The sequence below is a fragment of the Cardiocondyla obscurior genome, linkage group LG11 (assembly GCF_019399895.1).
Source record: "Cardiocondyla obscurior isolate alpha-2009 linkage group LG11, Cobs3.1, whole genome shotgun sequence".
Lineage (NCBI taxonomy): Eukaryota > Metazoa > Arthropoda > Insecta > Hymenoptera > Formicidae > Cardiocondyla > Cardiocondyla obscurior.
In genome coordinates, this window is record NC_091874.1 from 4,882,239 (window position 1) to 4,896,731 (window position 14,493).

The 14,493-nt window shown below is 34.7% G+C and overlaps 2 protein-coding genes across 9 annotated transcripts; one reads left to right on the top strand and one right to left on the bottom strand.

Annotated features, from left to right (window-relative positions):
• Nucleotides 1–56: 56 nt before the first annotated feature.
• Pect (phosphoethanolamine cytidylyltransferase) lies at nt 57–6,679 on the bottom strand. Of its 3 annotated transcripts, none has more exons than XM_070663535.1 (6): nt 5,948–6,679; nt 4,234–4,371; nt 3,396–3,575; nt 2,903–3,329; nt 2,429–2,649; nt 57–1,729 (listed from the first exon to the last, which is right to left on the bottom strand). In XM_070663535.1, exons 1-6 carry the CDS (start codon nt 5,989–5,991, stop codon nt 1,630–1,632), a joined length of 1,110 nt encoding a protein of 369 aa, XP_070519636.1. In that variant the 5' UTR covers nt 5,992–6,679; the 3' UTR covers nt 57–1,629. The 3 variants fall into 3 exon arrangements, with proteins under 3 accessions (XP_070519636.1, XP_070519638.1, XP_070519637.1); XM_070663537.1 differs by having other exon boundaries at nt 57–1,742; XM_070663536.1 differs by lacking the exon at nt 57–1,729 and adding an exon at nt 1,842–2,106.
• Nucleotides 6,680–6,801: 122 nt separating this feature from the next.
• On the top strand, nt 6,802–14,306 carry LOC139106619 (putative leucine-rich repeat-containing protein DDB_G0290503). 6 transcript variants are annotated; one of them, XM_070663524.1, is made up of 6 exons: nt 6,802–6,981; nt 7,083–7,190; nt 7,529–8,993; nt 9,071–9,627; nt 9,703–13,536; nt 13,971–14,306. In XM_070663524.1, exons 3-5 carry the CDS (start codon nt 7,529–7,531, stop codon nt 13,486–13,488), a joined length of 5,808 nt encoding a protein of 1,935 aa, XP_070519625.1. In that variant the 5' UTR covers nt 6,802–6,981; nt 7,083–7,190; the 3' UTR covers nt 13,489–13,536; nt 13,971–14,306. The 6 variants fall into 6 exon arrangements, with proteins under 6 accessions (XP_070519625.1, XP_070519626.1, XP_070519630.1 ...); XM_070663525.1 differs by having other exon boundaries at nt 13,977–14,306; XM_070663529.1 differs by having other exon boundaries at nt 9,703–13,219; nt 13,385–14,306.
• The last annotated feature ends 187 nt before the right edge of the window (nt 14,307–14,493 follow it).

Genomic DNA, 14,493 nt, shown 5'->3' on the forward strand with positions numbered 1-14,493 from the left:
TAATAAAAAATATTTTGAAAGAAACCTACTGTATTGTACATATATTGCAAATGTGATTGTGTACAATGACTATTTATTATAAAATAACCGATTGAACAATTTTTTTCGGTATCAATTTTGTTCTGAAGCAAATCACGAGCTGTACAATTTTTTCTTCCGATGTAATCTAGTTTAACTATCACTCTAAGTTCAGCGCTAATGCCATCGCTACTATAATATTAGGGCGAAGAACCTATTTGCATTATACAGGATGTCCCAGATTCTTTGCCGAACTAGAGATTACCCGTCGACTTGGCCATCGATCCTTACTTCGATGAAAGCCGAAGCTTGACGGATAGTTGTCAGTCTTCGTGGTTTAATATCTAACGAACAGAGGTCTAATAATTTATCTGGAACATCCTTGAACATCTTCATGTACGACAACAAATGTCAACGAGTATTTTTTTTTCTCCTCCACGAACGTAAACAATTCAAGTTTGGAGATAAACGGTAACTTAGTTTTCGTTTAGTCTATACGATGTAAGTTCTTTGGCTCCGTTATTTTTGGACATGCAGTATTCTAATATTTCGTTTAAAAGAAAATTTAACACTTACAATACGCATCATAGTTTGCTCGATGAACAATGCTTGTCGTAAAGTTAAATTAACTACTCGGTCAAATGTCTTACGAACCGCGAAGTTCGATGATAAGTATCGCCGTCTAATAACGATCTCAGTATTACTAAGAAACATGCGATAGGCATTTATAAATGCTTAGGAACTTCCGATTAATTAGACCGAATCATGAATCTAGCTTTCAAATCAATCTGAACTATTGCATAATTCTCGGATAAAGGACCACTCGAAATATTCGAGTTTGCATATACGCGGATTAAAATATTTTCGCTATTAAAATATATTAAAAATATGACACACGCTTCATATTAGACAATACAAATTTTTTTGAAGATCGAACACATCATTATTTTCATTAAATTTAAATCAGAATCTATAATATCTGTGTAATTTTAAAACAATAAAATAGTAGTAAAAAATAAATAGAATTTAAAAACATAACTTGAAAAATATTCGATCTTCATTTTACAGCGCGTTTTACATGATTGCTTGTACTTAATTGTGATTACTTATTCTGATATTTTAATCAAGTAACGACATCATAAAGTGAAGATACGAGAGAACAATAATTATTAAGCATACTTATATTCAAATATAACATACGATATATCTTTAAGACTACTTTTGTCTTTAGAGATATGTCGGAATATGTAAGATGTAATCCGAGACTATGTTCAAAATTTGTGGCTAAGAATTAATCTACAGGTTAATAGATTCGAAAAACCTGTAGAATTATATAACGATAGCCTTGAAACATCTTACATATAAAATATTTGCTTAATTTCACGTTCGTCATCGTTGTACATCCATTTAGCAACGAATTAAAACCAGTGTGGACTACCATATCGCTAACCGACATTTCTAACATACTAATTAAATGATCATAAATATTAATTTCAACTATATAAGGCATTTTAAATGATAAATTGTCTCATATTTATACAATGACTTTATAAAATCTGATCATTACGCATACATACTGCGAATGTTCATGTAAAAAAATAAAACGAACAATTATTCATCAATCCTGTCATTTTGCTTAGACTTGATGAAGGCTTCGTAAGCGGCGAGCTCTTTTTTCTCCTTCTTTAAATTTCTATCCTCGTATTCCAACCTGCAATTAGACGCTAAATCAACACGTGATAAGAAGTTTCGTAGTCATTGGGATATGTGGATATATTGTCATCGAAAGAAGTTTAATATTGTGTATAATGTATTATAATAAAAAAAATGGATGAAAATAGAACTTATAAAAAAATACTTTGCAAAATAAAATTACATATCCCATCAGAAGCAGTAAACGAATGAATGACAATAAATTATAATGAGACGTAAGTAAAATATGCGTTTATTGCAAATTGGATAGAAAATACAGAACTGCCGGATCTGTTTCACAACCGATTGCTTAATAATTGAACAATGAATACAATCAGATTTTGATTTTATCAACATTTCTTGAAATTCTTAATAATTGTATAAATCTCGTTCGGCCTAAAGAGATAAAAAGCAGAATAAAAAAAATTAATACATAAATTTTTAGTCTTTCGATATAATTGAAAATTTAACGTTGCAATATAATTTTATAAAATACGGATAGGAATGAAATATAAAGGAATGTAGAGGAATTTGTATATTACGCTCTGAAATAATTAAAACACACTTAATTAAATCATGCATTTAACGAAGACATCAAATAAATTGTTTTTACGAACATATGTCTTCTGTTATAAAAAAAAATTTTAAATATCTTAACTTGATAAAAGTCTAATTACAAAAAAGAATACATGCACAAATCTGTAAAAGTAGAACATACCTGTGAAGAATAATCCTTTCGATGATTTTTTCCGTTGTCATGTCATTACCGCTATCTAACAATTTAAATTTATTTTGCTTCTTAGGTTCTGCGTATGGATCCGATCCATCCTCGCAAGGCATTATAGGCGTTTGTCCGTGACACACAATAGATACGTTAAAATGTTCCATCAGATTTCTTGTCACAGCATACGGAGCGCCAATTACCACTTCATTAACATACTATAAATAAGATAAGCGAAAAAAGTATTTTATAAAAACGTAATATAGCTTCTGTTTGTGTCAAAATAATATATTATATTTTTTTATATTAAAAAATAGATGCAGTCTTTTAAAAACTGTGCAGTTAACATATATATACATTGATACACTCAGTATGTGTACATAGATTCGTATTTTTCCACGTGCTATCATTTATCTTACTCACTGGCACTCATTAAAAATCTTGAGTTAATATAAAATAAAAAAAACTCACCTTACACGCTAATACACTGAGAACCCGTTCGTGAAGATTCATAATAGGATGATTGCCGTATTTGTATCTGTTAACAGCGGGATCGGTATGCAGACCGACAATGAGGTAGTCTCCCTCCTTTTTAGCGACCTCCAAGAAATCCAAATGCCCCACGTGAAAGAGATCAAATGCGCCCGCTACATACACAATCTTATCGCTTGGCTGTGGACTCTTACCGTCGCTAAATTGTATAATTTTTTGTGTGGTCGGCAAAAATTGTGAACAGCCGGTCCACGGACTCCGGGCGGTGCGATCCTGGCCCATGCTTTTACTCGGTTCTCTATCGACATGATATTCATTGTCACCCTGGCGAAAATGTTGTCGTGTCATCAATAACATACGTCCTACGAGGTCGGTCGTCGAGACGCCGGCTGTACGTTGAACTTCCCTGAAATAAGTCTTTTTAGTGAAAAGCTATGTAACATTCTAAAAAAAATAATTTTTTTTTAATTACCTATAGCGGCCAGCAGCTTTGACTAAATGGTATGTGTCCACGCCATCGGCCGTCATTGTGATATCATCACCGTGAACACAAAAGTCACAATTATATTTGTCTAACGTTTCTAATGTAGTCACATAAGGCGCAGCTTCGACAACTTCGTCCACCCATTTGATGCCCCGCACCATTTTATACCTAAAAACACGAATTTAATTTTTTAATATAAATATACTACTTATATGTTATTATTTTATCCATTAAATATTTAATCAGCTAATTACAAAAATTATTGTAATTATAAATTTATTATAGAAGTTGATATATTCGTTAATTAAAATAGTTATATTTGTATCGATATAATATTGTACATTAACACCAAAGACAGTAACTTATATAAGCGTGGCTGGTAAGCTACGCTTTGCTGCAACGTTATATTGTGCTTTTCAGCCGTTCAATTTTCTTCTACGCAAGTATTGACCTAAAATGTCAAGGTTCTACCAAGACCTTCCTACCTACGAAGTCTGACACGTTTGTAGTTTTGAAATAAATGATGATAAATATAAAACTAGCATAATTCAATTTTGCAATACCTCAAGAATGCAGCATCGTACTATAATTAACTGATGTAATACTTGTCATTATGTAATCACGATTACGAGGTAAAAACAAAAACATGTAACACAAAAAAAGTAGAGCTCGTGCATTTATCGCGGCATTATGAGTTACAAAAAAAAAATTGATACTTTCAACTTGAAAGATTGATTAATGTGTAATAATCTGTTCTAGATACTAATCAAATCATGCCTGGTCATTATGACTTACATAATTTCCTTAAACGAAGCAACAGATATACCTTTCTTGCTCGGTAAAAACAGGTGGACCTTTATGTCTCGTGATTTCTTCGTCGTTATGAACACCTACCACCAGATAGTCACCCAAAGCTTTCGCCTGCCTCAATGAATTTGCATGTCCAAAGTGCACCATATCGTAACTAGAAACAATTTAATAGATATTATATTTATATAAGAGGAAATACAGTTTCAACGTGACTAATAAATGTAATTAATAATAATAATGAACTCGTCGTATGATAACAATGATAAACTTAATGAAGACTTCGAAGAAAGCGAGTTAGTGGTCCTTGAACGTAACTTTGATAGCTATTTGATATCAGTCGTACGAGTTGCGATAACGAGAAATATAAATTATATATGACAACGCATCGAAATATGCATCTGTTTTTACGCGCTTGTGAAATTAAAATCAAACCACGCGTAAGAATATGAGAGTAAAATGTTAAAAAATATTATAAACAAAATACTCGGGTTAACAAAAATATTAAAATACATCGAAGAAAAAAAGAAAACTGTTGCAATTTTTATATCTTCAGCCGTTTTAAGCCGCTTCATTCCTCATCGCTAATCGATTTTTATTTAAAACGACACATTTTCCAGTGACATTTATAGGAGTGTATGCGATGTATTTTTATCCGAAATATGCGTATATTTCAAATGTGGCGAATACGACGGGAAAGTTCGAGGTCGCAGAAACAGGAACTTGGATTCGATACGACCGAACAAGACCGGTCTGTCACGTTCGTCGCGTACAAGTAACGTTTTATCGGAGCGCAAACGAGGATGAATTGTGTCGTCAATTTTAACAGAGAGAGACTATTACCAATGACGCTCAAAGTGCGAAGCAGGAGATTTTGCAGTAATCTAAATCGAGAACAGAAGACGTTACAAATTTCTGTCAATAGAATGTCACCGAAAATTTTGCCGATTGCTGACAAATTATAATAACAGATTAATTGCTTAAAGTAAAATCTGCTGATTCTCAATCGTTTGAAGTATGTTTTCCATTCGAATCGTTCTTGAAACAACAGCTCTGGCACGATTTCTACAGCTGTCACAGACTGTAACAGCATGTACCGCTAGCAAAACACGAGCTTAATGCAGACGTAGGTGAAATTGGATTGTCGCGACGTCCGAGAAAATTTGCTGGCAATCTGTTGTCACGCTGCGAGTGATTCATCTGTTAAACACGTGCGATCAAACTCGTCTAATTGATCTGTCTCACTAAAAGCGAATTGGGAAACGCGCTTTCGTTCCCTCTTCTCGTTCGCGATAAAACACCTACAACGTGAACATGAAGCAGTAACAATGCGAGCAAAATAGCAAAATACAAGACTATAGCAAGGGAGAAACCTATGCAGAGTATCAATTGTCTAACCGCGACCGAGAAACGTGTGGGTAGCGTTCGCGTGGAGAACCGGGGAGTGTGCCGAGTGACCGGAAGCCGTCCTCCGCCCGATTTCACCCGCGGCACGGAGGGTCGGTCTCGGACACGTAAAGCCGCGTACTATTATCCGCGTATTAATATCGATTGATTGCGGTTCATGAAGAGACTCGGCGGCCTCGCGACGCGTCGAAATGCGACACGTGTGGTACATGTCGGCCGGCCGGGCGGACGCCGAGCCTCCTCTCGCATCCCTCCTCCCTTCCAGCGATTCTCCGCGCGATTTTCTCGCCACAGGGAGTACCCGGAAGAATAAATGACGCTCTCACCAGCCGTCGCACCAAACGCGGACTTCCTTGCGAGCCTCCGTCATGACGAACGCAGCCGAGTATCCCTGTTCCGGTGTCACTGACTCGACTGACTGAATTGGTCCCTTGTCTCTTGCTTATCACCGAGTGACGTCCGACGTGGGCTGATCGTCAGGGAAGGGGCAAAAGGGCAGAGAGCAAGGCGGGAGTTTCCGTTGTCGCACTCGCACGCGCGTTAATCACCGATCCTGTCGTGGAGTCGACTGCGCGCGACGCCGTTTCACTCCACGTCGCCTTCTCGCGGTTCTTGCCTTCAAAATCCCGCCGCGTCCCGCGTCCTCGTCTCTTCGCTATCGTAGTCGCCGAGTGGGGATCCTGGCCGGTCGACGGGGATGACGTAAGGGCTGCAACGCAACATAAATGCTTAGATCCACTTCCACCAGGCCTAATTTAATTAAAGGTTAGGTTCTGTAGAAGATTCAATAGCAGTACTCGTTTCCCATGAAATTTCTTTTCTATTGACTATCGTCTCGAATTAATCGGAGTCCAAGTGAGCCTAAGGATTCTTCCACATCGTATTGACTTAAAGTTTAAAAAAGATAAGTTCTCGGTGTACGGACAGACATCGTTTGTCACTTATCGGAGTTGTCGGTCGTCACGGCCAGTGTGGAAGAACCCTAAGAGCTCTAGCCAGAGTGCTCTCTCTCGGTGCACTCCTCAACTAAATGCCGGGCTTGCAGTAAGCCGCTTACCTGTAACTGAACTGACTGCACTAACCTGCACCGAATCACAGTCTGTCTCTTTCTTTCTAACGTGTCAATAAGACTGTTTCCGGGCTAGTGCAGGTTGGTGTAGCCGGTTCAACCGCAAAGAAGACGTAGCCCCCATTACTGAGAGCCATGAAAAACCGTGTGCGCGCGGTTTAGTAGCATTTTATTTCGCTTAACGTGGGATGGTTTGAGTGGTTGAAGAAAGCGAGAATTAGAAAGTTTACAGCGAAGCCGAAAACAGAATCAGCAGGGAAGCTAACCCACGCCTTAGATCAGCTCGCACAAGTGAGTAGCTAGAATAATATCCGCCTTCTTAATCTTTCTCTTTGTTTTCTTCTTTCAATTTGTACTCTCTAGCCATTGCTTTCTTGCGCTTCCTGTTTCAGCTAGAAAAAGATTATTTATCCAGAACTGTTTTATTTCAACAAGATAGCACACGTGTGACTCATCGTCGAATAGAATGGAATCGTTAAGAAACTTACATCATTTTTTAAGTACGTCGAGGTTATCAGTAACGTTTTTGGTTATGAGAAATATCTGTTGGAAATTGGGCAATATTTCGTTCTGTGGATAAAAGTTTTTATTATGCCCTTTTCAATATGAAACTTGCTAATATTATTACATTTTATGTAATTACTGTGAAAGATTTGCTAAAGAAACAGTAATACTAAAGTAATAATTATTTTTGTAACAAAATATATTAGCTGCTTTTACTTTAGAAAAATCTTAAATACTAATATTTTTGCAATAATTAACTTACATTGCATAAACTTTAAAAAAATTAATATAATGTATATATTATTTTATATATATGTATATATATGTATTACAGATGGATATTTCTAATAAAAAACTTGATACAAGACTGAATGTTAGTACTTTGTCAAACATAAGTTTAATTGAGACAGAAGAAAAAACAGATAACTTGATGTCAGATTCAATACAAGAAGAAAGCTCTAATAGTGTTAAAGTTAATAATATTTCAGTAAAACATAATGTATCAAGTTCAAAAGTAAAGAAAAATCAAACACATTCAGATTTAGCTAAAAAGAGGAGAAGGTATTATTGGAAATTTGGGCAGTTAAAAGGAATTAAGCGAAAAAAGATGGAACCTGTTTCAAAAACAGTATCAACATTGTCAGAAGATAAAAGAGACAAAGTGGTACATAAACATTTATCACATAATAAATCTTATGAAGTAGGTAAATCCAACAAGGATGATAAAGAAAACAAGCAAAGTCTACAAAAAGTAAAAAAAGAGAACGAGAAAGAACACTGCTATAATGATGTATGTGCACGTACCATACCATATGAATTTCATCAAAAAGATGGTTATATATCTACAAATAAAATCATAGTAAAAGATTTCTCTACTGTGTTATCATCAAGTAGTGAGAACACAGAATTAAATTTACATAGCGACAGATCGTATTTGTCTGATTGTTCCAACAATGCAAAAAAAGAAAAAAAAATAAAGCATTCAAAATTGAAATTTATGGCTAAAAGAATAGGAAGACGTAATAAATGGAAATTTAAACGGAAATATATTTCTTCTGATAGTGAAACTGAACAGTCAGTTATTATATGTAGAAAAAAACGTTGCAGAGTAATGAGTGCTTCTAATGATGAAGATACAACTGCAAGCAGTGTGGCAGCAATTGAGGATAACAATCAAGGAGCATCTCATTTTTCTGCTAACAAGATTAGTAAAAAAGAAATAGCTTTGACTTGCGCATTGCAAATTATTTTAACAAGACTGGAAGACGTTAAAGACGAGGATGTTGTTAAGTGGCGACAGAATAAATTAAAGCTTTTAGATTTCCAATCTGAACCAAAAAAAGAACAGCAATTGGATCAACAAAAATTGATACAGACTTTAGAAACTGTAAAATCTAAAGACAAATTAATTTTACCAAAAGAAGATAAACACTTAGAAAGAAAAAATATTTCTAAAGATTCTTCTATAACTGTAACCAGCAGTTCTAATAATAAACACCAAAAAAAATCAACAATTAATAAGCTAAAGAAGAAGTATAATCTGTTTAAGAAACCTAGAGTTCTAATTATAAAATTGGATAGTCTAACATGTTCTTTTAAAGATGGTAAATATTTAGCATCTGAGGTTGAGGATTTAATGAAGAAATATGTGACTTTTGTGGTAAATTCTAATTTAAAAATGTACAGACATATGCATTCACAAAAGAAAACTATAGTAGATGCAAAAGACGGTATAAAAGATAACACAAGCTCTAATGTATTAAAACATACGAACGAAGTAAACGAAAGTTTAATAAAAGGTACTAATAAATAATTTTATTTATTTTTAATTTAAATTTTTTATGTTTGATATGATTTTATTTATTTTTTGTTACAGATTCTATAACTACAGAAAACTCAGATAAGCATGCTCCATTTAAGATCCAAAAACTATCATGTATCCAGAATAAAGATAAATCTTTATCATCAAAAACACCCGAAAAGAAAAATAATCAGGATCGTTTAGAATTATGGCGAAATGCATTTCGCACTGTGGTGGACGTAGAAAAACCAAAACAAAAAAAGACTTCTGAGGAATCGGTCCCAAATCTTCATTCACAAATGTTTCTTTTACGAAACTTTATAAAGACGCCAGCAAATTCGCAGTGTAAGAAAGTTACTTCATCTTCCACATCTAAGTCTTCCAAAACACAAGAATTTTCTCATAAACTTGCTTCAGCGAATAAACAAACAGAAAAGTTAACCGAGTCTAACAATACAAGCAATTTAATGTCACCCGTCAATGATAAAAATGATATAAGTGATTCAAATGTTGAAAAGGATATCTCTAAAAGTGATTTTAATCAATCTGAGGACAGTACTGTTACTAAAAGCTCACATAAAAATGCAAAGGTGGATAGCACTAAATCAGAAACTTCATTAAACTCAAACAAGGTAATATTATTAACAAAATATTGTGAAAAACCGATTAATTTCGAACTGTTAAGTAATTTATCTTTAAATTTACAGGTTAGTGTTGAACAGTCATTACCCGAAGAGGAGAATACGTGCAATACCCTATGCAACGTATGCGGCAAATTATTGGAGAGTGACAAATTGTTGAAACACATATGTGTTGATTCAAATGAAACGTGTGAGAATACATCTAGTATTGAATCTGTCTCAATGGACGAAACTGTTTTGAATAAAGAGCAGCACAACGAAAATTTGGATAACTCGTCAGAATTACCAGTATTGCAAAAGCAACGCTCTTTTAATAACAAAAAAGATGATCTACAAAAATTGAACAAATCTGTTATCGAATCTGATAAAGAAATAGAATTTTTGTCATCATCGAGCACTACTGAAACCCGTCACGAACATTCTAAGTCTTCCAAGAAAGCTGAAGCTAAATTAGTTGATCTAGAATTGAATTCGTCAAAGAAAGCGGAAAAATCAGAATCTCAAAATGCCAGAAAGGGTCGGTTGATGCCCATGAAACTAAAATCTCTAACGTGCAAGATTTGTTTAAAGACTTGCAGTACCTACGAAAACCTGTTCGAACATATAGTTCAGCATAATAATGTTGAATTTGTCAATGCAGAAAAGAATTTGTCGAAAGCAGCTGAGAAAGAAGTTAATCAAATCACAAATAATATCAGTGAACAAGAAAAGAAAGAGTCCAAAAATACGAACGAATCAAATGTAAAGAATATTACTGTTTCAAAAACATCGCAAAGTAACGCAACTGAGAAAAAAAATCAAACTTTAAATTCACCTGAACTGTTGTGCATTGTAGAACCAAATTCACAAAAACCAACGGCATCTATAGCGGGTAACACCGTGCAAAATGCGGAAAAAGAAGGAATAAGTACCGGTGAATCGTCTTCGAAACTTCAACTGGCGAAGTTTTTCAATATTTGCGAATGCCATTCATTAAATTCGAACAATGAGCTGTCAAAAGAGCAAACCGAACTTCAGATCGAGATAGATTTGCTATGTACTACTTGCAAGACGTTATTTCGACAATTTGAATGTTTTGAAATGCATTATATGCAGCAATCTGTGAATAGCATGTTTTGCAATAAAAATCGACGGTATGGTAGGAAGTCCGTATTACTGTGTACTAATTGTCAAGAGATATTTAATTCTGTCAACGACCTTTCGAATCATTTAAAAATGCACGATCAGGCTCAGAAAAATCGCATAGACACGGTGAGTTTTTATTGCAACATATGCAAAGTAATCTTTTACAGTCCCGGACCTCTTTTCATCATTCATTTTCTGAACCACGTAAAAAATCCGTACTTTTTGGCTAGTCGCCTTTCATTCCCGAGGCCCTCCTTCATGGGCTCGAAGAAAATTAAGTTAGCGTCGACGGATAACGACGTTTATATGCAAGTAGCTGATCATGTGTGTCAGAATTGCAGATTACCGTTTCCCACAATACAAAGTTTAAATTCACACAAGACGATCTGTCGAAACGCTTCTACCAAGACTGTTGATCCTCGTACTGGATTTTTGAACAAGAACACAATTATTTTGGTATGCGGATTCTGTTGTACGAGATTTTACAGCAGATTGTCTTTCGAAATGCACTCTTTGGAACATACGCAGAAACGAAATATGCACTTAGAATATACTTGCGTGTCTGTTACTGCCGTAACAAAAGTATATATCTGTAAAGTGTGTACAACTATGTGGCCATCTTTACAAAGCTTCGAAGAGCATTGGAAGACTCACGGTAAACTTCGGGAAAATTATATATGCTCTCGCTGCAAAAATTGTTATAACAATATTGACTTGTTCGAAAAACATGCAATCGAGCACAGAAACAACGAGACGGAACAGCCAGTTCCATGCGAAGTAATTTATCGTGATGTCAATGACCTAAACTTTAAGAATAATCAAGAAAAAAACACTATCAATTTAATTGATATAGATTTAAGTTCTTTTGATAACGGAGATTTTGTTAAGAAGAGTATAAGTAATAAGCCACATGATCTAACTTCTTCACTACAAGATTCATTGGAAAATCTTTTGGTTGGACAATCCACGCAAGAGTCGATACTGTCAAATATTGTATCAAATAAAGAGTCACAAGCAGCTAGTAAAGTCTCGCAAATTCCGGTACAAGTTCCCGCGGTCAACATTACAGCCACGCAGTCGCAACAAAATAATAAGAACAATTCGAAGAACATGAATGATGATTCAGATGAAGAAGAACTGACAATAGTGTTATCAGAAAGCGAAGATAGTTCAGTTTCGAACGATGTCAGAAAAAATACCGACAAATCTATTAATGATAAAAAAAGCGCGATAACAACATCCAATTCTGCTGTTACCGATAAGCAAATGCAATGTTCTAACGCTTCGGCCTCAATCGCAGCATCTGCGAATGCCTCTTCTGACATTATCGGCAGTACGAATTTAAATACTAAAACTAATGCGGTAACTTCGGCGGAATCTGTGAATACAGAAGTAAATAATTCGGACAAGACATTTAGTTGCAATACAAGTACCAGCTCAATGACGGAGAACCAGAGCAATTCAGAAGAAGGTCCTAAAAGAATCGTTAAAGAAATGTTACCGAAAAATGCCATGAGCTCTGTGCCCAGATCTTTTCTACGCGTGAAATCTTTGGCAGAACTCACGTCCCCAATAGAAAGTCTCATTTGTCAAAAATGTGGTATGTCATTTGATTCTCGGTCTAAATTGAATGGACATACATTGTTGTGCACAAAAAATATACAAGCTGTTCAGGCACCGTTATCTAATAACATGCAAGTCTCAGCGAAATCTGTAAATTCTTCGGAGCTCACAAATGCGACATTGATCCAGGATCGTTCTGCACCTACAATAACTTCGATAAAAAATATGTCCTCAGTTCCCGACAATGTACATCCAGGTAAACCCACTCGTGCTATGAACACTACTGACTCTCGACAGTACCAAGTGATTGGCATAAAACCATTACATTCAGTCAAGATTGGCACGTCTACAGATGTATCATCAGCATTGAGAGAAAAATTACCTCGTGAAATAACACATCCGCCAATGAATAATACCAGTGCTATACCGCAACGTAATATGCAAACGACAGCCTGTCATCAGAATTTACCACCATATATTACCCAGCCGTTAAAGAAATCAGTTTATTTTTCCCAACAGCAGCAGAGTGCTGGCGCCGTAGCCATTAGGCCTTTTATACAAACTACTTATCAAACGTCGAGGCCACCGTTACTGTCACGACCACTACAACCGCCACCACAATATTTGAAACATACACAGCAAGTGCAACAACAATTAATACCTCAGCAGCAACAACAACAATTGCGGCAACAGCAGCTGTTGCAGCAACAAAATCAACACTTGCAGCAAATGCAGTTACAGTTACAATTGCAGCAACATCATATGCAACAGCAGCCGTCATTACAGCAGCAGCCGTCATTACAGCAGCAGCCGTCATTACAGCAGCAGCCGTCATTACAGCAACAGCAAACATTACAGCAGCAGCAAACATTACAACAGCAGCAGATGAACATTGGTACAAACGTTTTTCAATATCTAATAACTAAGTCGGGCACATCTTATCAGCTGAAATCGGTCAATACTTTACCACCGAATTCGAATAATGTTGTGCTCGTGAGTGTAAATACGATGCAGCAAATTTCGAAAAATCCAGATCGCTTTATATGTTTATATTGCCCAGGTTTTGAATGTGGCTCACTGCAAGAATTTGCATTGCATGAGCACACGCCGAAGCACGAAGCACGTATTCATTACAACAGTGGTACTTCTGCACCTCGGATATAAACGTTAATATCAATTACATTTGTTCAGATCCTTCACACAATATAAACGGTAAAGTTATACTACATAGCCATGTACAGTTACTCAATTCGATGAACAGAAATTCTCTCCATTTTATTTCACCAATTACATATGCACATAAGAAGAATATAAATTAAAAAATAATTTTTTCAGTGATATTAATTATCCTTAATAATTTTTTATAACATTCGTATTTTGAGACTTTCAAATCGTGTGATGCAATTGTTTATTTAACAATAAATATTTATTGTTTGGAAATGTTTTGTAAATTATGTAATTTAATAAGACTGAAGGAGACAGAGGCAAGAATTTCTTTTCATCATTTTAAAAGAACTCATCAATGTTATATTCCTTATTTATTTGTTTACAATAGTTATAATCATCATTATTTTCTATGTTAAATAATATTGTTTAAATTAAATTAGACCGTATTTGATTTTGACAATTTGTTAACTTTATTCCAGGTACAGATGAAATTAATTACATGTTTTAAATGTAATTTGTATTACGTAATACGAATATAGAATAGATGTCGAAACTATATTGTATAAGGACATATTGACATCCATTCTTATGTTATTAGTATATAAAATATTACTACTGCTTTTTCTACTTTTTTTCTTTATTTTGACGTATTTAAATTCATTTATTAATGATAGTTTATAAATGGGTTTTGAGAAAGATATTCATAGACGAAAATAAATTTATTGAAACTTATTTCGATTGTATGATCTAAAATTAATTTGGAAACGATATGTAATCTCTTTTTTTTTAAACTAAATAAATGATATTAACTATTATTATAGTTGACGATTACTTAAATTCCCAAAATATGTATAATTTTAGTCAAAACCATTCTCGTTCATAATGTTTATTTATCTCTTGTTATACGACTGGAACTCTATTAAATAAATCACAATTTATTAACAAGTAAAAGCTTTGTTAGTTTGTCTGGTCCTACTTACATTCACGACAATTTTTAATCCT